The 24,734-nt window shown below is 46.1% G+C and overlaps 1 protein-coding gene across 1 annotated transcript; it reads left to right on the top strand.

Moving 5' to 3' along the window:
- Positions 1-6: 6 nt before the first annotated feature.
- On the top strand, positions 7-23,970 carry HGD (homogentisate 1,2-dioxygenase). The gene is made up of 14 exons (XM_062512956.1): positions 7-21; positions 5,109-5,180; positions 8,050-8,138; positions 9,782-9,887; positions 12,018-12,077; positions 12,543-12,634; positions 13,816-13,850; positions 14,989-15,068; positions 15,198-15,297; positions 17,672-17,796; positions 18,364-18,468; positions 19,612-19,738; positions 23,066-23,247; positions 23,839-23,970. The coding sequence occupies exons 1-14, from the start codon at positions 7-9 to the stop codon at positions 23,968-23,970; spliced, it is 1,320 nt and encodes a 439-aa protein (XP_062368940.1).
- Positions 23,971-24,734: the final 764 nt, after the last annotated feature.

The following is a 24,734-nucleotide window of genomic DNA, read 5'->3' as shown; positions in this document are numbered from 1 at the left end:
AGGAGGATGGCGGGCCTGCAGGTAAGAGGTTGAGTGCCTGTGACCCACAAGTGCTGGCTGTACAACCTTTCTCTGCTCACACTAATTTTTTGGGGACTGTTTCATTTTATTGTGCCCCTCTTTTGTGTGTCAAGGTGTGTTTTTAACACTTTCCTGGGATGAAGTATTTTGCTGTTTCATTTGTAAGTAAGCATTTCTCTCCTTCTTCACCTCCTTTGGAAATCATTCTTGGTCAGGACCTCTTCATGGTGGGAGTTGTCTTTTCCCCACCCTCTGCATGCACCTCTTCTCCTGTCCTGGCAGGGGGTGTTTCCCCCTCAGCCTATGAAATCTAGCTGGCAACATCTGCCCAGATGTTGCAACCCTGGCCATCATCTTCCCCAGCAGCCCTGGGGAGCTGCTCCATTCAGGGGTGTTTCTCAGTACCCCTTGCAGGGCACCCTGGAACAGCAAGGCTGTGGCCATGCCTTCCTCTCCAAGCCCCAGCAGGGCAGCTGGCAGGAGCTTTCCCTGCACCATTTGCCAGAGCAGAGGGGAGCTTTGGGACAAGGGTGTGATAGGGTGGGTTTGTGGCTCAAGCATAGGAACATGAGACTCGCAACCCTGAATCTCATCAGCACCTCACCACTGTCGAGGCCATTGGGTTGCCTGAGCTGCTGCAGGAGGTAGGAGTGGCAGTGCCTCACCTCAGAATATGGTGAGTCTCAAGAGCTTGTGCAGGATTTCATATTTCTCCCTGGACTTTTAGGATGTCATTGTTACTAAGCCTGTTCCTAGTCCTGGAGGTACATGTGTGTGCTCGTTCACCGCCTTCTGTAATGCTCATTATTTTACACAGTGCTCTTACAGGTCTCATTCATCTCTGAGGAGTGCTATCTCCTCAAACAGTAAGATTTCACTGTGCTTCCTCCCTCTCTGTCCATGACACTTCCCAGGTCTCACTATCTTCTTTTAGCAGCAGGGCAACCTTGCCCCTGTACCATTCCAGATGAGGGTCATGGCTGTGACTGCATCTTCCATGTCCATCTTTGACTCACTCCTAGCAGTCCCTAACACCTTGTAGGCTGTTGTGGCTGTGGCTGCAGGCTGAGTGTGGGTCTTCCCAGAGCTGCTCATGAGAACAGGCTGCTCTGCCAGCAGCTCCTCTCTGAGACATCACATGTGTCCCTATTCTGTCATCACCTCACGTGCCCCACCTTCTCTTGGTATCTCTCCTCCAAAACTGTTGGTTTATCACTCCTCTCCACTCCCCTGGCATCCATCCTTCTCTTCTCTTGTCCACAGTGTCATGTCCCAGCCTGCAGCTGAGCAGCTTCTTTCAGGAAAGGTCTGGCCCTGGACCATCTCCAGCACTTTTGGAACAGAGGGATGTCAAAATATCAGGAGAGGTGGCAGATTCTTTTGGGGGTGTTGGCCTTGCAGCACCAGGGCACAGCTCTGGTTTGGCTTCAGCCTGCAAGGAGGCTGTGGAGCCCCACACAGAGGGTGAGAGACCTGCTCTACTCATTGTCCCAAATGCTTGTGTCAGTGTTTCTGCATTTGTGTTAAACAGTTCTGACTAGTCTGAGCTGATAAAAAGTGCCATGATTCTTGTCAAGCGAGGAATGTTGTTTCCCTGTGTCCTGCAGCAGGAGCTGATAGAGAAATATATTATGCAGTGTTTGAAGAAGGGTCTTAATTATTTTGCAGACTGTGTGTTCAGACTTCAAATACATTTTTCCCATGCCTGCTGTCTAATCTGGAGAACAAAAGGTTATGGTTTATAGGTCAGAGCACGACACCCATTGTGAGGACTCTGCTTTACATCCCTGTTATTCAAATCAGTGGGACTTGCTGAATTTTTTATATTGTGCTGGGCTTTTATCTCTCTCATTTTATCGAAAAACTACAAAACAAAAACCAAAGTGGAGTCATATGAATTCCTACAGTCCTGTTGGCATAAAAATCTCCAGGAACTTGAACAAAATAACAACAGTAGTTAAAATCAGGACTGAAAACAAGGAGCCACAGAGACTATTTTGTACAACAGTGAAACCAGCTGCTCGACTACAATAGTGCCCATCAACCTACCCAACCTTCAGATATCTAGGAACTCTAGAGGCCAGGGAGAGACCTAGGGGGAGGTGCTTTTGGTCTCAAATCATGGTGCCACTCCACAGAGAAGGGTCGGGTTCCATTTTCACAGATTTTTCAGCCCAGGAAGGATGCTCTGCTGCTGGGCAGGCAGAAAGAGGTCATTTCCCTTGGCTTGGGGGCACCCTGTGCAACACAAACTGAGAAGAAGGTGGGAGGTGGGCTTAGAGGGTTGGAAGGGAGAAAGGCCATGACATGTCTGGCCCTTTCACCACTGCTCCTACCCAGCCTGTATCAGCAGGGTCCCTGCATGGTGTCCCAGAGCCATGGAGCATGATGATTCCAAGGCATGCAGGAAGCACATGTGGCACAGGTTTTTGGGAGCTCATATGATGTTTGACACCAACTTTCTCTGGGCATGTAGAAGAAAGAAGTCTCTCTGAGGTATGCCACAGGGAAAGAGAAAACAAAACAGGGAATGAGAAAACCCACATCTAATCTCCAGGCAAAAGTCTTGGAGCCACACTCAGGGTGGCAAATAACCAGCAGGGCGTCTCCCCTCCAGTGGCTGCAGTCCTGCCAGTGTCTTTTTTTCAGCCCTCAATGCAGTTACCTGAGAATTCTATTTTTTTTTTCTTGGCAAGAAAGAATTTATTTAACCAAACAATGATGCAGCAGCTTCTGCTGCCACTCTCGAGGTAGTGGGGCAGTGCCACCTTCTGCAGCCCGTGGTGCTGCTGGGAAGGCAGCAGTTCTGCATCCAGCCCATTGGGAAAGTGCCTCCTGCATTGCTGCACTGGGGCAAGGTGTGGTGAGCACTGGTGTGGGCACAGAGCAGCTGCTGCCACAAGAAGCTTACTGCTGAGTTGGTTTTCTTTCTTTCCTCTCGCCCAGCCAGCAGAGGTAAAGGGATTTTTGGGGATGTGGATGGGCAGTTCATATGTGCAGGTCACCAGCTTTTTAGTCTGAAGGACAAGGGATGGATTTGTCACAGCAAAATCTCTGTGCCTCCTTTTCCCTTCACCCCAGCAGTGTTGCACAGGGCTGCTGGGGGGCACATGTTGCTTGTCAGGTACACAAACCTCCAAAGAACCACTGACTGTCCCTTCCCAGCTCTCCATCAGCATTCAACAGAGCCTGTCGAATCTTGCTGGCTATGCTTCCAGAAAATCAACTTGTTCCCTCTTTGTCCTCTTCCCCCTTTCCTCCCTTTTTCACCAGGGCTACCCCGAAGGCAAATGATCAGACCACTTTTATGTTACTGGTAAGGGAGGATGCAGTGTGGAAGTCTCAAGAACTGCTGCAGTCCCATCAGACCATCAGATATTGCTGCATTTCCTTTTAAAAGAAGGCAATGGGGGGGAGGGAGGGGAGAACAGAGGGAGGCGAGGAGAATGCTCCAATACAATACATTTGCCAAGGCTGCTTAGGTGACCTACTCCTTTGCATACCAATATGCTTCTTGCAGAACCCAGCGAAGAGCAGCTCCTAGCGATGTAGATTCGTTTGTAAGACGAGAGAAATATCCTCCCTGAACCGATGGAAATCAGGTTGTTTTCAGGTTCAGGTTGAGCTTCCAGCCAGCCTCTGCCTGCCGGGAATGGTCTTCTCCTACTGGTTGCTGAAAGGAGCCTTAGGAAAATACATAATTACTCAGGAGGTTTCAGACTTGCTCTCTGAGTGTCTGCTACACTGGGAAAATTATAAGAAGGCTGCAAATTGCCCAAGGTTAAGCACCCCTGGGGGGAATAATCCAGGCCCTGTAATACTATTTATAAAATAAACCAGTTATAGGGACTTTGTCAGTCCACTTTAGTCTCAGACCTGTGCCTCCCGGAGGGTCATACCATGCTGAGGATGGTCCCTGCACCTGCCAGGGCTGCTCAGTGCTGGTCACAACCAGGTTGTGTGACAGAAAAGCCTTAGGGCTCCTGGGTTTTGCCATCCTGGCACTGCTGTCTGAAGGCTGATGAGCAGCCCCACTACTCTTGCAGTTGTTAGAAGGCTGCATTAATATTCAAGTCCCTCCCCAGGCCACAGGGTTGAAATGCTGGTCGCTGCCAAAAAACACCTCCATGTTCATGAAGAGGTCAACAGCTTTGTGGCTTCCTAGAGCATCTGAAGAGACTTTATTTGCATTTCTGACTGTGCAAAGCTAAGGTCTGTTATTCCTGCTTCCCTTATGTGTCTCAGGCTTGCTGCAGGGATTTTCCCAGTGCTGCAAAGCTGGGATCTGCATCCACTCTATCCTGTGGCTTTTAGCCATGCTCAGACCATGGCAGCTGTAGGCAGGGCAGGTGTGGGTCAATGTGTAGGTCTGTTCCATCTGTGGGTCTCTTGGGAATTCACTGCTCTAGAGACCCAGACCATCACCCAGTAATGGATTAATTCCTGCTTTATTAAGTTCATGCCCAAGAGGACAACGCTTATTTAGGGAAGATCAGTGACACAATTTAACTTGGCTGTGTTTCCCTTCCTCCCTCGTCCCATCTACATCCTGACCTTTTATTTGAGCATGGGGATTTATCACAAGGCATGTCAACCAAATCATTCCCAGTTTCATTCCCTAAGAATCTGAGGGCCCACAGAACAAATTCACAAGGCAGTCTGCTTATTTTGGAACATCCATGATTGAAACAAAGCCAGATTGAGCATGAATGGTGCTAGCACACATCCATAATATTGGTGCACAGTTCTTCATCCTTCATCACCCTATTGTCCTTGAGTCTGACAGTATATGTGTTATTTGGGTTATTTCTCAAGTGTCTTGATGGAGCCAAATGTAGTCAAAATAGACATGCAGACTTAGCAGAGCAATTCCTGTCTGTGCTTCCCAGCCTGCCACATGGTTAGCTAATGAAGCAAATCTAGGAGCTGTAAAAATGGTCTGTGGCAACATGCAAGCAGATCACTTGACAAAGTCTTAATGCATACAAGAGCCTGGGAAAATGTATGGCAAAGTAGTGGGTGTGTTGTTTGGAGAGGGTTTGATTGTGTTTTCAAAACAGTGATGAGCTGTGCGGTTTATTTTACAGTACATGTCGGGATTTGGAAATGAACATATTTCTGAGGATCCACGCTGTCCAGGAGCTTTACCGGAGGGACAGGTACTGAGGTTTTTTAAAGTGTTTTATCAAAATGCACTCTTGAGTGAATATCTAGTCCCTTGGCTTCTTTTCATCTTAATATGTTTCCTTTCTCTCTGCCACCATGAAAATCTCCAGGAACCTTCTTTATACAAGACTGGAATAATAAGATGCTGGCAGAAGTCAGAACTAAAGATTTCTATTCCATTTTAAGTTATTTGTAAGCTTCCAAATTTCACCTCAGGTGTCAAGACTTGCCTAAATTACCTCTGCTCAGCAACAGGGTTTCTTTTCCTAAAGGAATCTGCAATACAAGTGGCTCAAACACTCTGAGAAGGAAGCCACCAGCTGTGGATTAAACCAGAGCAGAAGTTTGGAGATTGGCAGAGAGATATGCTCATGAAGGAGAGGCAGATTTCATTACTTCTGTAGGAATGGGGTTCAATGAATCTGACATACGAGTCTTTGGCAGGGGAGAAGCTTCTTTGTAGGGAGGGGACATGAATGCCTGTAGTAATAAACTGACAGGTTCATTTTTAAAAGTAACTTCTGAACATGTTGAATGAAAGTAAATTATGTGGGGTCGTTCTGTTTTAAGGAAAGGAATTGCAACCCATGTGGTGCTACCCTCTTGGTACCCAGAGGCAAGAATGAAACACTGAAGAATTAAACCTCTCTCACATCCTTTTCTGCTGCCAGAGTGTGTGCTTCTTTACACCAGCACACAGTCTGAGGCTGCCTGTGGCTTCCCTTGGATCTCCTGTAATCCTTTGGACTTGGATGGCAGCACATCTCCTCTGATGACAGGCTTAGAGGGTTGGGGTTGTTCAACCTGGAGAAAAGAAGGCTCCAGGGAGAATTTATAGCACCTTCCAGTACCTAAATGGGGCTGGGGGGGGGACTTTTCACAATGGCATGTAATGGATAGGACAAGGGAGAATGGCTTTAAGCCAAAAGAAGGCAGGTTTAGATTAGACATTAAGGAGAAACTATTTACTGTGAGAATGGCACAACACTGGCACAGATTGCTCAGAGAAGCTGTGGATAGCCCATCCCTGGAAATGTTCTAGGTCAGGTTGGATGGGGCTTTAAACAACCTGGTCAGATGGGAAGTGACCCTGTCCATGGCAGGGAGGTTGGAACTAGATGATCTTTATGATACCTTCCAATCCAAACCATTCTAGGATTCTATGACTTGGTGCTGAACCAATTACAACCTTTGGTGTTCCTCTTCCCTATCTTTGCAAAGAGGCCAGTAGAGCTAATGCCAAATGGAGAACTTTTCCAGCTCTTGCTTTTCCTGAGTTTTCTGGATTCCTTCAGTTCTGATATTTTACATGTTGTGTGCCAGTGAGGACACTAACACACAACACAGGGATACATTAAATGCAAATGTTCCCTAGGTCTGCACAGCAGCCCACAGTGTGCTCACACAACAAACTGCTGTGCTGATTCAGGCTGGCAGTTTGGCCAGTGCAGTGTCTTGTTACTGAGGCTGGCTAGAAAAAATATAAGAGAGAAACACCTTAAAACTGGAAGATCAAGAGTGATGGCTACTAAAATGATGGTCTAGAAAGGCAGTGAGATGTGGTGTATGTGCTCTTTGAGGATTTCCACAGCAGCTCTAGAGCAGACTCCTCCAGGTCCTGGCCTGAGGTGCTCTCATCTGGACAGAGTGTGGATTCTGTATCAAAAGAGTTAATAGAAAAATCTGGAAACAAGTTAGACAAAAAAGATCTTCAGTGCCAGGAGTGGATCCTTTCTTCAATGAAGTATTTATAAGACTGGCATCTTCAGTAATGCTGGCTAAGATAAAAATTCCAAGGGTTATTGATCCCCCTGCTTCACTGCATACCTGTTCTGACAAGATGAAGCTGGAGGGCTGGAAGCTACATGCACTCAGAGAGCTTTAGCTCTCCCCTCTGCCCACCTCTCAAGGCAGGGTTTGATTCTGTATGGATGACTGCTCTGCTCAGCAGCAGGATACAGGATGCTATAGCAGACCTTGCAGGAGGGAGATGGGATAGCAAATGGTGTATGACTGTCCCACTGGGGTGTTTTCTGCAGTTCTTGGATGTCTTTGCTTCTTGCTGATCTCAAACAAATAGATGATGGCCTACTTAGACCCAAATGCTTAGTTTCTGTTCTCTGAAAAGGAGGGATCTATCTGTCCTGCAGTTATGAACTCATAAGGGTTTCTAAAACTTGTGCTAGTTGTAACCATGGCTCTGCAAAGCAGGAAGTGCCCCCTTTGTGCTCCAAAGTAGGGCTCTCACTGTGCAGAAACCCTGCAGGAAAGCAAAGGCTCATTCACAGGTCACTGATGCTTTTGGGCAGCAAGCAGCACTGTCAGGAGGAAGCAGTACGACACCGAAACTCCTGCTCTGGCCACCGGTTCCATGGGCAGAGGGCAGGAGGAGAAGGGGGAATTCAGTGCCTTCAGCTTCTGTAAGTCTTTCTTAGCCTTCTGGAAAGCCAGCCAGACATGGTGCTCTGGGGTAACCCCTCTGAACATTTGCTCTGAGAAAAGTTTGTGTTCAACACTGGCTTGCTTTTCATTATTCACTGAGAATTATTTCCTTTTCCCTGATACTTCTGTTTCTGACCTTGTGCAGCACTGCCCCTTGCAGCTTACTCTGTGGCTGCCTCAGTGGCTGTGCTGACTCCTTAGGGCACTTTTGTGGCATGTGGAATGGTGTTTGGGGTCTGGCTGGTGCCTCAGAGGAGCAAGAACACACAAGTATTGGAGCTGAAGCACAGCCTCAGGAGAGCACAGCTACCCTACAGCATCAGGGTGCTGGTGCTCAGGTCAGTGCTCTGCTGGAGGCTTCAGAGCCAATTTCCATGCCACTGCCTCTCACTCCTTATTTTTCCTTCTCCTCCCATCCAGAATAACCCTCAAATCTGCCCATATGGTCTGTATGCAGAACAGCTCTCAGGCTCTGCCTTCACCTGTCCCCGGCCCACCAACAAGCGAAGGTACTGTGACCCCTGGCAGTGGGTGGGGGATGTGGAACTTGGGGTGAGCACTGGGGAGCAGTGGAGAGGCTGTCACAGTGCCACCAGTGCTTTCTGCAAGCCTACAAGGGTAAAAAACCTCTGCTGTGCCCTGGGAGCGGGACAAGGACAGATGACCATGGGAGAGGAAAAGACTTTGGTGGGGCATGTGGGTTAAGAAAATGTTGAGAAAGGAGTGATTGGGATAGGAAATAAAGTGGTTTTCTGATTAAGATGAAGAAGGGGGGGATGTTCACAGGGACCACATGGTCCTGAAAGTGTTATGTGTGCTGTGTGAAACAACCTCAGGGTTTCAGCCCTGATGCTCCTATGGAAAGATCACTCCTGCCACTGGCACTGGTAAGCACATGATGATGGACAGTGTCAAAGTCAACCCTGTGAGAAACCCTCTTTCCTCCTAAAGGATGTTCCTGCACACTGGTTGGGGCCAGTGAGCTGCTAGCTCAATCTGTTCCCATTCTGGGGCTGACCAGGGCCTCAGAAAAGTGCCAGGCACCCAGCATGATCTTAAACACCTCATCCGTGCTGGGAACAGCTTGTTCCAGCCAGCAGCAAGCTTCCCAGAGCTCTGTCCCAGTTGTCGTGTTCCAGCCATAACCAGATTGCAGGAGATGGGTTTCCCTTTTTGCTTCTCCCACTGTGGGTCTTCTGTCCCTTTGCTGCTTCTTCAAATGAAATGCATCATCTGAGATGCCTCTGCTCTCCAGGCTGGTGCCAGCTCTCAGTGTGTGTGGGAAAGGGATGAATCATTGTTTGCTGCATTAAGTTGTCCTTGATGGATTTTTTCCAGCTCTCAAGGGAGAACTTCCTCCTCCCCTCTCCCACTTGCCCAGACTGCAACCACCAGTGTTAACACATCAAAAGCATTGGCTGCCCTGCCTAGTTCAGGCTCTTCTGATCCCCTCTGCTCTCTCACCTGACTGAAAGCCCAGATTCGGGTTTAGCTGCACCATGCAGAGTGCGTGGATGCTGGCAGAGCTGCCAGGGCCCACAGTCACAGCAGGCAGCAAGGAAGGAGAACGACAGTCCCAGGTAGTGACGGAGGCATGGAAGACCTTCTACAGCAGCAGGAAGCATCATGTAAACTCTGGGCTTTGCTGCATAGGCATGGCCAATGAAGCATAGGATGCTACTTTTTGTAATCCATCCAAATTCAGATACAGCCTGTCTCCAGAGATCTTCTCTGGTCTTTCCATTTCACACTGCTCATCCCTGTCTTGCCTGTGCTGCTTCAGAGCTGTGTTTAAACAAGCTTCTTTTTCCAACTGTGAGATTGCTGTATTTCAGCAATAGAAAAATCTGTATCTTTTTATAGACGTAAGTAATTACATGTAAATACACATATAGACATTTACCTATATAAAGCAGCACGTGTCTGTATTTAAAGCTTCTAATAAAAGTCATCTCTCTGGAAATCTCTGACTGTGAGCTGTTGTTTGCTATGCAATTTTAATAATAATTTTATTAATATTATTAATTTGATATTTAATAAACCTTTTATTCCAGTTGCTGCCCATGTAAATGTAGGAGCTCAATCAGCCAGCAGCTACCCAGAAGGTTTAACCTCTTCCCCAGGCTAATCCAGGTGTTTTCCTTCTTTGTAGCTGGCTGTATCGAATCCTACCTTCAGTCTGCCACAAACCCTTCAAACCTCTCGAGGAGGGCCACTTGACACACGACTGGGATGAAATTGAGCCTGACCCCAACCAGGTAACCATGCTGGAAGGAGCCCTGGTGCTGCCAGGAGGACAGTCAAATGTCAAGTTAATCAGACGTGCCAAGGCACTGAGTTGCAAGAGGTCTGAGGGAAGCCATGGGTTCCTGGGGGTCTGACCAATTCGGAAGCAGGTCTTGCCCACCAGCTGTCCATTGTTCCTCACCATGGTCACATGAGGAAGGACAGCCCTCAATGCCCTCCCAGCCTGACAGATCCTTGTGCTGCTTCCCAGCACGGCTGCAGTGCCACAGGGTTAGATCTGCGCTACCCAGCATCTCCCCTGGGGGCTCCTGTTGGCCACCTTTTAATCTGCTCTCTCTTCAGTGTCCCCCATCAAATTCTCATTACCCAGCTCAGCTGGCAGAGCAGGGTAATCCATCCTCTCCTTCCTTGTACTTTTGGAGAGGCTACTGGCTGCCCGCCCATTTTTCTGCAGCCCTCGTGGGAAATCTTGCTTCATTCTGGAGAGTCACACAGAGAGATGGCATTTGTCTTTCTTTTTTACGGCCTTGCCATTGTCTTTAATCATGATTTCTTCCCTGCCAGCCCCAGAACATTTGGTTTTGCTAATCTGTTGCCATTCTTCTCCCAGCATCATCTCATGGTCATTGATTTTCACTTCTCTCAGGTTTTGCCCTTTGATGCATCATGATTAGCTAATTTTCAGCCTCCCAGAAGCATCACCATTTGTTTAAATAATTTCTCAGATCTGCTGGAATATGTTTTCCAGCCATTGACCAAGGAGCAGTGACAGACTCATATTTTCATGCCGTTGGTGCTCTTTCCCAGATGAAGCTCCAGTGACTTCTGTTATCACCTCATCCATCCTTGATGCCATTTTGCACCCTACATGTACCTTTATTTATGATTACAATAATTCCAAGATGCCGAGCTCTCAAGCATTTGAAACCATTTATGTGTAGTACCTTTTTACTCTAAGGAAACAGCAACAAAACTCCTGCCCACTCCCTCTCTTGCCACTTTTAGTGGCAACCACCAAATCCAGAAGAGTTATTTCCAGGCAGCAAGTGGGAGCCACCATCCTGCATTCCTTCTTTTACCCCCTCTGAAGAGGAGCCAGAGACAAGGTTCAGTTTGTTGGGCAATACCTACTCTTCCCTGTGATGCTTTGTGTTTCACCCAGATACTTAAGGATCATCAGCAATCCTCATCCATCTAAAAAGATGGCCATATGGAGCCACCTTGAGCAATTTGTCCCATTGATGTCAATGAGAAAAATGACACTTTAAAATTACCCAAGGACAATGGCAGAATTATAAAAGGCAGATAACAAAACTGAAAAGGAGTTAAAAGTGATGAAAAAATATGGGGTGGCATCTGAGCAAGAAATGCTGAAGCAGAAGAAAGCTCTCTAGGCTGGAACAGTGATGACAAAGAACAGTTATGATTGAGAGGCAGGGAGAAAACAAATACCAATAACAAATGCCACAGTAAAAAAACCAAAACAACCAGACAAAAACCCAAACAAATAAACAAACATAAAACCCCCAGACAAACATAAACTGTGAAACTTCTGGAGAGGATGCAGGTGGATTCAAATCCAACAAATATTTTGGACTCCTCTGGCACCTACTGCCTGAGGACCTCGATAGGCTTTGCAAGAAGTTATTAGTGCTGTTCATGGCTCCTGGTAATGCAGGCAGAGCTATTTCTGCTTTGGATGTGGAGAAAACGAGGTGGAGCAAACAAGAATGTCATGTTTGAGTCACAGAACAACTGAATCATTCAGTATGGAGCATAGGACTATAACAATTTGACTGTGGAAAGCTGGCTCATCTGAATTTCTTTGCTCTCAAAAGTGTTGTTATTAATAGAGACAGATTTTAAATAGGATTTTTTTTAACCTTGGCAGGTTACACAGGCCTGCCAATTACTTTACAAAATTATGATTAAAAATTTTAAAAGCCAAAAAAAAACAAAACAAAAACACCAAAAAACCCACTTGTAAATTAGATGATCAAGGCAACGAGGAAAGAAGGGGAAAGAGAGCTGTGTCAGCAAGGAGAAGCAAGGGGAGGATGGGTCTACTTTCTTTTGAATTACCATTTCAGTGTTCTGCTCACTGGCGCTTCTTTCTTGGTTTTTTGTTCACTGCAATTTAGCTGCGATGGAAACCTTTTGAGATTCCAAAAGCCCCCCAGAATAAGATGGACTTTGTGAGCGTAAGTTGGGAATCCAGGGCATCTGGGCATCCTCCACCTCTGTTTCCCTTCGGGGAGGGGGGGGCACACAAGATGCTCAGAATTGGGGTAATATTGGCAGTTTTGAAACTACTGGGCTTGAAGAATATCAGTGGGAGGGGAGAGGATTGCAGACTTCAAGTAACTGGCAGTGGGATTGATTTTCTTTGTTGACTTTCAAGGAACTCTTAAAGAAAAAAAAAGCCCCAACCCTCAGTTTTCCCCAGACCCTTGGCTGGAAGACAGTAGCTTTCATGGATTTTAAGAAACCCTTACTATATTAAAGAGAATCCAACTCATTTGACAAATGGCCACAGAAAGAAAGGCTGGTAGCAGTGTGGGAAGTGAGAGAGGAGGTGACCAAGAGGGTGGGGTGAGGGGAGGAAAGAGGGCTGTCCCTTCTCCCCTGCCTTCTGCTCACTCCTGGTGCTTTGGGTTTGCCTGTAGGGACTGCATACCTTATGTGGCGCTGGTGAGCCCAGAGGACGCAATGGCATCGCTGTCCATATTTTTGTCTGTAACACCTCCATGGTCAACAGGTCAGTGCCTGCTGTGCTGGTGGCTCAGACTGTTCCAGGCTGTCTGCCTGCCACCAACTTGAGTCCAGCTTCCAGCATGGAATATGTCACAGGACAAAAGGTACAGAACAGAACTTCCCACCCAGGAGAAGCATTAGAAATTCAGTTTGTTGAGAAGACAATACAGGCACGAGTCTTGCTGCGCAGGTGTATTGGTCAGCCTGCTTACATGCTGCCATTCCAGACTATTCCTTTTTCCTAAACATCCCATAGTGTGCCTCGGATGGCACCCATAAGGAGTCCTGCATCTCATAAGGAGTCCCACACCCCTGCAGACATTAACCCCTTTCAGTCTGCAGGTTGATCCAGAGAGCTGTTGCCATCAGCTGTCTGGTGGGTGGTACTCCTGGACATGATGGCTGATGGCTCACTGTGATGGCCCTGGATGGAGCCAGGGCAAGGGCTCTTCTGTTTATGATGAACCAATCATGAATGCTGAGGAAAGACCACCCAGAACTCTTTCTACACCAAAGGAAAGGTTCTTTTGACCCATAGGATAGAGATGTGTCAGAAGGAAAGGGAGAAAACAGAGTTAGTTATGAAAACTAAGGACAATAAGTTGCATCAACTGACAATAAAATTATCCAGCATGGATAAAATTATCCAGCATGTTTGTCCTGTGTTCTGGTGTGCACAGGCAAACATGTTCTCCATGTCCACATCAGGCTGTGCTCTGTGGTCAAATACCAGAGGAGTGGGTAAGGAGCAACCAAGAGAAGTAGGGAGCTGGACATGGGGGTGCAGCAAGAGGAGATGTGTTGGATTTAGATCCTCTAGCTGCTCCTCAGAATTCATCACACATGCAGCAGGCATTGCTGCTCCCTGCAGTGGCTCAGGGGGAAAAATCAGTCCCACTCTCCAGCCTGCAATAGCTGATGTGCCCATGAGTACAAAGGCAGGGATGTGGCAGAGGTCAGAGAACATCCTTCTTCCAGGCTGAGCCATTTACTTAAGAGCTGGACTTGATGATCCTTGTGGGTCCCTTCCAACTCAGAATATTCTGTGAATTTGTGAAACTCTGCCATGTCAGTCTCCCAGCTCAAAATTCTCTAGCTGTGGGTGTGGTGTGCCCAAATGCATGGGGCTTATAGCACCTTAACCTTACTGTTTCCCTTAACCTTACTGTTTCCCTTTTTCTTTAGATGCCTTTACAATTCGGATGGTGACTTCCTGATTGGTGAGTTGATGCTTTTGGCTTCTTTTTTCGTCCAGATAGTTCTGCCCGGGGTACCACCCTCCTGCCTCTTTCTTCTTCCAGAGCCTGGGGCTCTACAGCCAAGATTTGGAGGAGAGGGTTGGCTTCACCCCCATGCCATGCAGATTTGGTGGTCTGGCACCAGCTCAGCTGTTGGGCAAGTTGCACTTCTCTTGTGCCAGACCTCAGCTCTTTGAGCAGTGACCCAACTTCTTCGCCATGGTGCTCGGGGATCATTTCCCAGTGTTCCCTAGACTGTTATTAGACATGCCACAGGCAGAGGTTTTCTGGAAATAATAAACCTCAGGATTTCTGAACATCTTACAGTTAGATGCCTTTGTTGCTTTAGCCCAAGATTATTTAGCACGGCAGCTTAGCTCCTGTGCTGTGCCAGCCTCAGGCAACCAGACTGCCACTGCTTGTGTGGAGGTTGACACATAAAGTACACACATGATGAAAAATATTCTGAGAGGTCTCAGAAGTCAGATATTTGCTTGTATCTTTCTTGAGTAAGGAACAGTAATGCCTTCAGGATACCAACAGGAACATTTGTCCCATTAAACAGCTATTAAATTGTTCTCACTCACCTCCCTCACTGCTGTGAAGTAAAAGTGCCAGGGCAGGTTTTGTAAATCTGCTAGTATTTCAAGTCAAAATGTGAGCTCTCCTGTGCCAGGACAGTCATGGAAAACAATGCAGATGCTAGCAGAGTATTGCTTCAAGCCTCAGGATGTAGTTATTCCCAGACATCTCAGACTACCACAGTCATTACAAAGATGGATACATGCACTGTTTTATATGAAGATTGTGAGACAGAGAGGTATGGACCCAAATGTATCAAATCCCATTTATTTGGACTGTGGTGCAAACCTTACACCAAGGGGCCACGAAGTTTTGGCTCATACTTCTGTGATGTGGGGATGATGGGGCTGGTCAGGAAGCTTCACTCCAGTGCAGGTGTCTCTGCTGCAAGAGTCTGCATGGGAGCCCAGACTCCCTGTGTAACAGTGTCAGAAATGGCCCATTGCTCTTCCTTGGAGCCTGGGTGCTCTGACAGGGACAGAGAAGGTGGCAATCACCACACTACTTCAGCTCTTCTGCCTGCATTTTGTTTCCACAGTGCCCCAGCAAGGAAAACTGCTCATCACAACTGAGTTTGGGAAGATGCTAGTGGAGCCAAATGAAATCTGTGTCATCCAGGTAAGGATTGAATACACCTTGCCTGTGGCTCAGAGCCAGATGTTGGAGCAAGCAAACTCCTGCATTCAGCTGCTTGTGGTTTGTCAGCAAATTCCTGGGAGGATCCTAGTATCTTTCTTTATTTTCCAGCAAGGAATGCGCTTCAGTGTGGAGGTGTTTGGAGAGACTAGAGGCTACATCCTGGAAGTGTATGGGGCACACTTCGAGCTGCCTGACCTGGGACCCATTGGTAATGACCTCCTGTTAGACCTACAGTGAATTTCATAGGGACAAGTATGAATTGCAAACCCAAATCCATCACATTCTCCCATACACATGCTCCTTCACAAAGAAGCTTTCTGTTCCAGTACTGTTATTCCGCAGAAGAGCAAGCATCTGCCAAAAAAATAGTGACAGATCAGTTGTCCAGAGATTCCCCTGGCACTGAAGGGACCATTTATCTCCCACCCTCTTTTCTGCTATTTTCTTTTCAGTTCTGGTTGGCATGAACCTGTTCCTACCAAAAGAAACCCAAAAGGCCATCACACCTGATGCCTCATACTTACAGATTTGGCATAAACAGGAGTGAGAGGAGAGAATTTTCCTGATAAAAAGAAGAACAGATTTCAGAGGCAACTGAAAATGAGATATTCCTGAAGCCCCATTTTAGATTTAATCAAGTAGATTCCCCCCCATTTCTGTTAACAGGGGAACCTTGGAGCTCTAGAGCACTTTAGTGTCAGAAACTGCTTCCTCCAGAGAATTAGAAACCAATAAAATGAGCAGCACAGGTCTTGGATCAGCAACATGTTCCGTGTGGTGTTGCCAGGGAGGATCTGCTTTCACTAAGTGCCGGTCTAGCTCTCATAAATCACAGATCCTCTGTCCCAGATGCCTCCTGCTCTGTGCAGAGTCACAGATCGTGCAGGCACAGGCTCTTGCTGCCATGACAAAGATACTGCGAGGGGACACAGCATCTGAAGGCCTGCTGCCCACATTATGATTTCCCAGTCAGCTTTCTGGCAGTGCTCAGCTCAGGTTATGTCACCTTGTTATCTCTTGGGTACTTGCCTCCAAATTTACCTTGCTGAGCAAAATACCTCCTGGTCACTGCTACTAAGATTGTCTCAGAGAAGGGAAGTGAAATTCCTCTTGTAACAGCTAAAATAATTATAAAACCAATGCCAACAGTTCTGCACTTTCAAACTGGTGTTTTGGGGTTGGTCATTTTGTTTTAGGTTGGATTGGGGTTTTGTTCCCCACCACATATTTTTAGCTCTCAGCATGATCTAAAGGATTGGACATGCTTCAAGCAAATTAACTGGTATTATCAAGCTTGGTGTGGCACATATGCATTCTGAGGCATCTGTATCTCGTGGCCATGATGAAAGTGAAGCTGGTCCTTCTTTCAGTGGAGAATCAACCCAATCTGCAGCTGTTCAGTGGAGCCCCACTTAAATATCTTTTCTGTATGACATGCCGGCCACATCATTTTCCACATGGAGTCTACAGTGATTTTTCAATAGCTTGCCTTTTAGCCAGCTGCAGCTTTCTGCCACCCCCCACTTCTCATACCCGGTGCCTGGTCCGCTTGATTATTGATATGGTTGCCCAGCCAGGTTTTAGTAAGTTTTCCCATTAGCTAGTTTTTCAGACCCAGTTAGGCTTTATTTGGGATTTTGGTTTGGTGTTCTGGGTTTTTTTTTTTTTTGTTTTGTTTTTTGGGTTTTTTTTGTTTTTTTGGGTTTTTTTTGTTTTTTTGTTTTGTTTTTTTTTTTTGTCTCCAGAATGCAGGGATCTATTACAAGGCTTACTTTCTTTGAAAAGAAAAGAGCGCACTTGCCTGTAAAACTTTTTAGGAGGTGGTAATTATAAGAGCTCCTCTTCTCACCATCTACCTGCCTTCCCCTCAGAGACCAAGATCCTTTGTATTTCAGTCTTATTTTATTTTAGCTTCACTTTTCACTTGAAAAAAATTGGTAGCTGGAAAAAAGCAGTCACTGTTAAACCTTAGCAGTGGGTAGTAATGTCTGCATTTTTATCCAAGAAATTCAAAATAATTTTGTAACAATAATACTAACAAGGAGAAGAATGCTTCAGCACCCATGTGGTGCTTTGCACTTTGAAAATGCACTCTTCACATTAAGCAACCCTTCAGTATGCTGAGTCTGTAGGTATTACTATTGTATTGCTCTCTTTGTTAGCATTCAGAAACGTATTTGGCCCTCTTGTGACATGCCTCGTAACTTCTGCATGGCTAAGCATCCTGTCAGCAGGATGTCCAGGAGCAGAGAGCAATTCATCCTCCATTTTTCACTTAATTTCTGGTTGTTACATGCCTTTAATTGAGGATGATGTACTAATCTTGTTCAGAAGGCAACTAGTGGAGACCTGTCTTAGTCACAAAGAGAGCATGGACTTTGGATGCTAGGATGGATTACAATTACCTACTCACAGGAGCATAAGAAGTACATGACTATTTCAGGTCTCATGGTGGGTGGGCCAAGAAGCAATTGGGTCGTTCATAACACAAAAGGGCACCCACAAGGCCAGGAAGTTGCACCAACCTCTCACTTCACTAGCAGATTGCCCAAAGAGCTTTGTCACCTCTCCTTCTTTCCCAGGAGCCAATGGCCTGGCCAACCCACGTGACTTCCTGGTGCCCGTGGCGTGGTACGAGGACCGCCAAGTGCCAGAGGGCTACACAGTGATCAGCAAGTACCAGGGCAAGCTGTTTGCAGCCCAGCAGGTGAGGACAACACCTGGGTGAACAGGTAGCACTGAAGCACAGTGACTGCCACAGTATGGCCTGGGATAGGCAGCTCAGTAGCATGGGTGTCGTCTCACAAAGTCCTGCTCAGTTATGTGGAGCAGAAGTGAATCCTTGTCTTCTTGGATCATTCATTTTCCCAGCTGAGGATCCTCAGTCTGGGAAAAAAGTGTTTGTGAAGACAAAAACTCAACAGTGGTCTTTGCCTCCATATGTTTATAGTGACAACACAGAAATGAGGAGCTGGTGCTACTGTGAAAATCCAGTTTCCTCACCAGAGAGCTGGTGTTGCAGCTGGCCTTGTCCAAACACTGCCTGAGCACTCAAAAGCTCTTAGAGACCAAACCCCAGAGGGAAGGCTGAGACTCACCAAGCAGAAATGCTGAGTAAAACCTCATCTTTACAATACTGGGCTGTGTTTAAAGAGCTGCCAGTGTACTCCTAACCAGTACTAAACCCACTTTTCACTTGGAAAAGAGCAGCATCCTGCACACGTGCAGCATGTTTGAAGGTATGTGGTAATCCTCTGTCTCTTTGCTTTGCTAGGATTACTCCCCCTACAATGTTGTAGCTTGGCATGGGAACTACACGCCATACAAATACCAACTGGAAAAATTCATGGTCATTAATGCTGTTGCTTTTGACCACGCGGTAAGTTCTGGAACAGGACAAGGCAAAGCAAAATGTTGTGAGTACCATACCATCCAAACCTATCCTGAGCTCTGCACCTCTTAAAAAATATGTTGTGCTCTAAGAAACAGTGTGAAATCTTCTGTGCTGCTTTCTCTGGGTCCTAACCAAGATTTCACAGAAGCAGATGTCCTCCTCTGTGGTACAAAGGCATAACTGAAGGTTGATCAGCTTCTTAAACAGCTTTGTACAGCTTAGCATAGAATTTCTGTGCCCTGGAGGAGGAATGAATACTGATGCCAACATACACTGTGCAACACAGCAAAAACACTGTTGCTTCAAATTCTTGCCTTGATTTATTTCTTGCTATTGGACAGACACCTTCCTCTGGTTCCTCTGAGTCCAGCACTGAATTTCATTTTGAAGAGCTGTCAGCTTTCATTGTAACAATTTCTAGATGTTATGGAAAATAACTAAAACCAAAACTAATGTGAGCAAACTCATCTAAAAAGGAAACCAGTGCAGTGGGAGAGGTGCCCACAGCAATGCAAGTAGGTGTGCAAGGAGACTGTAGCATTTCTAGTGAGCAAACCAACAGAAAATATTGTTTAAAACTCCAGAAAAAATTGCCAGGAGAAAGATGGGTTTAGGATCAAAGGCCAGAAAATCATTTTACTGGACTAAACATTTCAACAAGCCACAATTTCTCTACACTTTCTTCTCCATTTGTAAACTAACAGGGCCATGAGGCTAAACACTTCTAGCAGGATGTTCCTGTCCTCCATAACTGGCTAAGGAAAAAGTGTAGTTTTGTGGTAGGAGTGTTGAGACTGCTCCTGGAATTGCAGTACCTCATCTTGTAGTGTTGTCCACCCTCCTCATCTATGCTGCCAGCTACAGGGGCCAGGATGGGGAAGGATCATCAAAGCTACTCAAAGAAAGAACCATCCAGACCTATTTCTTGTGCCCCCTGTACAGCACAGAATTGTGATGCTGAGTGCTGTCCTCCAGGGTCCCAAATCTCATCCACACTATCAGGTGCAGGTGACAAAAGTGTTTAAGCAAGGGAGAGGCTGTATCAGTCAGGTTTACCACCTGGGTGACCTGAGCAGACAGCTCTGAGCCCTGCTCTGTTTCATGCTTTTTTGCTTTGCGTTTTTCCAGGATCCTTCCATCTTCACTGTCCTGACAGCCAAGACAACCCGCGCTGGAGTGGCACTTGCTGACTTTGTCATATTCCCCCCACGATGGGGGGTAGCTAACAACACCTTCCGTCCACCTTACTACCACCGTACGTCTGCCCTTTCTTGGTTGTGCTTGAGTCCAGGACTGCAGGAAAGAAACAAGTTTCTATTTACTTGAGAGCATGCGCAGGGAAGCAGCAGTCTGGTTTGTTGTACTTGGCTCAGTTAGTCAGCTTCTTGGAGTCAGTCAGTCCTTGCTGGAAAATGGACAAATCCAAAGATGTTCCTATTTAAAGCATCTCTCATGAAAACTCTGAGGTGATGGGCCCATTGCTTCTGCATAGATGGATGTATCTGTACTCCAGGGGCTCCCATACAGCCTGGGTGCGTATTCTACTTGGCATTGTACAAATGAGTCAGATATTGTCCTGTCACCCAGCCATGAATTACTTAATATCTCATTAGATACATAAAGAACAGGAGAAAGGGAAATACCATATTAGAAGTGGTGAGAAGCACAGAGGGATGTAAAGCTGGCACTTGTATGGTGAGATCAGAGATACAGCAAAGAAGGGAATTGGCTCTCCTCTGCCCTTCTTCACCACCTGCACAGTGATGGAGGTACTGCTTGCATTTAAGAAGCCAGTGATGAGGCATTGGCTTCTCAGGCAGAGAGTCAGTTCATATTTTTGGGATTTGGTTGCCATCCGCAGAGTTGGTTTCTTTTTGGCATTTTTTTTGGCTTCGTCTTGGCAGAGCGTGGCGACACGTTGCATTGAATGGATGCTAGGAATCCAGTTCCCAACATGGGGTTGCCCTTCCAGGTAGATGATGAGACACTCTGCTCCGTGAGATTAATGGAGAAAGCTCGGCCATCCTGCACCCCCTTACATCAACAGCTAAAAACTCCATCTCAGAAGCTATCAAGTGACCATGCTGTGGTCACTTTGAAATGCTGAGAGGCCTTCTGCCCACTTACTAACCACAGTTTAACAGCCAGTTCCTTCTGCTACTTAATTATTTCCAAGCACCTTGGAGGCCAGCAGAGTTAGTGGCACTTGCAAGCATAGCAGGCAACTCTGCAGTCATCTGACTAAATCCCACAGGCAAGTGTCCGGTCATCCTGCTTTCATTTGCAATAATGAGGGAGATGTGAAAACACATCTGACTGGCTGGGATAGTGCCAAGACACTTTTTTCTGGACTCTAAGAGGTGAGACACCCTGCTGGTTAACTACAATGAAGTTGCTGCTCATCAGCAGAGCTGTGCTGATTTTACATGGAGCCACTGTGAGCCGTAACAAATATGAAGTTGTTCAACCTTGCATCATCTGTGCTAAAAGACAAAAAAAAACCTCTCCTTCTTTTGTCCACATTTTGATGACCTAAGAGTACCCATGAGGACAACTGTGGCTGCAGTAGCTACTCACTTGACCACAGCACCTCAGCCATAAGCTTGAGCACTAAATTCACAGTGAGTAAGTTGGTTGCCTGCTTTACCCCAGTCATGGAGGGGAAGAGCTTGAATATGTAATGCAGACATTGTGATAGTCAACTATCAAGACACTGCATACATTAATTCCTTCTGAAATTAGTGCTGTGATGAGAATCTTGTTGCATTAAGAGAGGTAAAGCACGACTGAGCGACTCTAGGGTAGAAGTACTGTATTGATTTCAATAAGTTCAGTTCTGCTGAACTCCCTTCTCTCCAAGTATTTCACAAGAGGCTTATTTTGCTTGCCAGAAATCCTTTGCTGCCTCCTCTCCTCAGGTGCAGTGGAAAGCCTGAATTCAGAGAATTTTGATGCACTCAAGAGTTATGGCTTTCATATTTCATTAACTTTGCCCCAAGTATAGCAATGTGTTTCAAAAAGATTCCTCTTAGACACCATAACAATTTCACATACAAAGGGGGATGTGCAACTTGTAAATACTGATGACTTCTGGCTACATTTACATCCTTAGAGGCTGCGAATTACTCCTAAGTACTTTTGAACTTAGACTGAAAATCTCTGATACACTTTTTATACCATGGGCATATATTAATTCTGTCTGAGAGAGTGCTTATGTGATTCTCATGATGTTGGGTCCTTAATATATACTGGCCACTAAGAGATTTTAACTTCTCAACATCCTGCTTGTAGAAAACACTATTTAACTAATAGGGAAGGGAGGCACACATAAGTTGTCTGGATTCACATATGAAATTTGCAAGCAAAAAAGAGACTGGACTTTGCTTAACTCCTAAGTTCCAGGCTGGTTTCCTACTTACCTTCCCAGTTTTCCTAAGAGATATTAAAATTCCTGTTGCCGACAAATTGGCTATCCAGCTCTCAGCGTCTGTACTGCAGTTAAAATGTACCAAGTGCAGTACATGAGTGGGTTCAATGAAAAGCTTGTAACTATCTAGTCTTACGTGAGACACTGACAACTTGGAAGGAAAATTAATGAATGTTTGCTTACGTATATAGGCCAACCCTGCTTTGAGCTAAATTCGTTTTGCTGTTAAACATTTCAGACCCTGGATTGTACTTAACAAAGACTGAACTAGTGGTTAAAAAGAGCTATATATAAAATAACTACAGAAGCATGTCCTGGTTTTGCAAAAACTAACTTCTGAGCAGAAAGATGCCATATTGTTTAGTCACATCAGGTGTAAAAAAGCTCAAAGCTTGGATGACAGCTGCTAAAGTACTTTCCTTACAGGGAGCATAACTCAGTAAGTACTGAATGACTAGATATAATTTTCCTTGCCTGAGTTAGTGATATGTTACTCTAGTGGTTTCAGAGGGTCTACTAAAAACATTCTTCCTCAGGGAAGGACAGATTTTGGCTCTTTGTCTTTGGGCATACAGTGGCTGCAGAGAAATAGGCAGACAATGCATGAATTAAAAGCATAAGGTAATGAAGTGCCTGACTGCACTATAGGTGGTAGAAGAGTATCAAAATAATTAACGGATTATAACCTGGGACAGCAGAGCAAGCTCTCTTATAAGGTATATTGTGTCTGTAACACAGGGATGATTATACAGAACTTCCTTTCCAATGCTTCACAGTCCCTAATCCAAGTTCGTAAAATCAGGTTACACCATGAAGTCCATATGCAGGTGCATTACTAACACAGCTCATGATGGCAGGAAAAGCACAGGTCTACCACTGTCATTCAGGGATTGATGGAACCATCTTCATTAAGGTGATTTCTAATGGATGTCCTTCATTAGGGAGCTCTGTTTCTGAATATAGGTAATAAAATCCTGTACAACTTTACAAGTATTGCCTGTAGGATCCCTGATGTCCCCTAGCATGATACCCTATCTAGAAACTTTCACTCCACCCTCTGCTTGGCCCAGCTTAGCTCATGGGTTTCAAGGATCTCACAACCTGTCTGCGATCCCTCCCAACCACCCTTCTTTGCAAACTCTTTGCCTCCTGCAGGAAACTGTATGAGCGAGTTCATGGGGCTCATCAAAGGCCACTATGAAGCAAAGGAGGAAGGTTTCCAGCCGGGAGGTGGCAGCTTGCACAGCATGATGACCCCTCACGGACCAGATGCTGACTGCTTTGAGAAGGCAAGCAAAGCCAAGCTGGAGCCAGAGCGTGTTGCAGATGGAACCATGGTAAGGAGCCAAGGGAGCCCATAAGAGCTGGAGTACAGCATAGCATAGTGCCGACTTTTAAACTAAAGCCTAGTACTGTTGCTTCTTGCTGGCAAGTTGGAAAAGCACTTGGACCCAAGTGATGCAGCATTCAGCTCCCCCACCAATGAGCACTGCTCAGCTCCCAGGAGCTCCTCTGGAGACATCCGATGCCAGGCAGCTTTGATCATCCGCCCACATAAACTCCTGCCTGAGCAGGAAGCTGGGAATTTCATTTTTGTCTTTGCCTATGGGCAAAGAAGCAAACACCCTGACTGTCCTCCTTTCTCTACCCCCTAAAATCTAATGATGATCATTAAGAGACCTTGAACTCCAGCTTTTGGAACAACCTGGCTTTCCTGGGCATACAGGGAGTCAAAAGTCACTCCTGATATCTGACTAATTCCGTGCATTGCCAGATCTGAAGAGCATTCTCCGAGTTGGTCAGGCTGAAGACAGAACCTGGAAACACTGAACCATGTATACAAATCCTGTTTTGTTGTAGAGCAGACACCTTGCCTGGATTTAAATTCTTCCTCTTTTACCCTAACCTACCTTTACTCTTCCCAACAGGCCTTCATGTTTGAATCGTCCCTCAGCCTTGCCGTCACCAAATGGGGCCTCCAGACCTCAAATCGCCTAGATAAAAACTACTACAAGTGCTGGGAACCCCTTAAAAGCCATTTCAACCCTAAATGCAAGTAAAGGGAAGTGCTTGATGCATGCAACACGAGTGAAGGCAGGGAAATCCAGCATACCTACATGTGATGGCACAGTCGACTTGGGCAGTGCAGAATGCTCCAGCACAGAATGGCACTTCCACCAGCCAGAGCCATGAAATCCATCATCCCTTAGTAACATGGGAAATGCAGTAAAACCCATCATTATTCTTAACTTTCAATTAAATTAAATCCAATCCTGGTGACATGTTGAAGCTGAAGTACTTGTATGGTTCTCACCGCATGTAGATGGTATGAAAGCGGCACCTTGTGCGGACATGCGGTGACAGCCAACTCCCGTTCACAGGGCGTCCTGAAAATACAACCCAGTGTGTCTTTCCCAGGGAGAAGCTATGGACTGACCAAGCATTGTATGCTGTCTGTATGGGAAGAGACTTACAAACAGCACTGAAGGCTCTACCAGGTCTAAGCCCACTATCAGAGCAAGCCACTTCAACCTTCTTATCCATGGAGGGCTGCCAAGGAAAGACTTGGTTGTCAGAAAAGTAGACCACAAATGAAAAAATGCTGGAGAATCCAAAGCACTTCACTGCTAAGTGAGAGAAAGTTTCTATTGCACGCTCTGGCCATCCTACAATACTAATTTGTTTGTCAGAACTTGAAATTGCCTAGCTCTGTGCTAATCTGCAGCCTAGTAAATGTGAAAGCAATTCTCTGGCCAGTCTAAGCATTTGTTCCTGGGAAGGTACTTAGAAAAAAGCTCAACTGTAGATACCATGGCGGGGGGAC

The sequence above is a fragment of the Cinclus cinclus genome, chromosome 2, assembly GCF_963662255.1.
Source record: "Cinclus cinclus chromosome 2, bCinCin1.1, whole genome shotgun sequence".
Taxonomy (NCBI): Eukaryota; Metazoa; Chordata; class Aves; order Passeriformes; family Cinclidae; genus Cinclus; species Cinclus cinclus.
This window is presented reverse-complemented; position numbering and strand designations above follow the sequence as displayed.

What these genes read in the sequence shown, in the direction of transcription:
- HGD (XM_062512956.1), top strand. An exon ending in ATAAGATGGACTTTGTGAGC is followed by an intron (nt 12,078 to 12,542) that starts GTAAGTTGGGAA and finishes GTTTGCCTGTAG; the next exon opens with GGACTGCATACCTTATGTGG. An exon ending in CCGTCCACCTTACTACCACC is followed by an intron (nt 19,739 to 23,065) that starts GTACGTCTGCCC and finishes TGCCTCCTGCAG; the next exon opens with GAAACTGTATGAGCGAGTTC.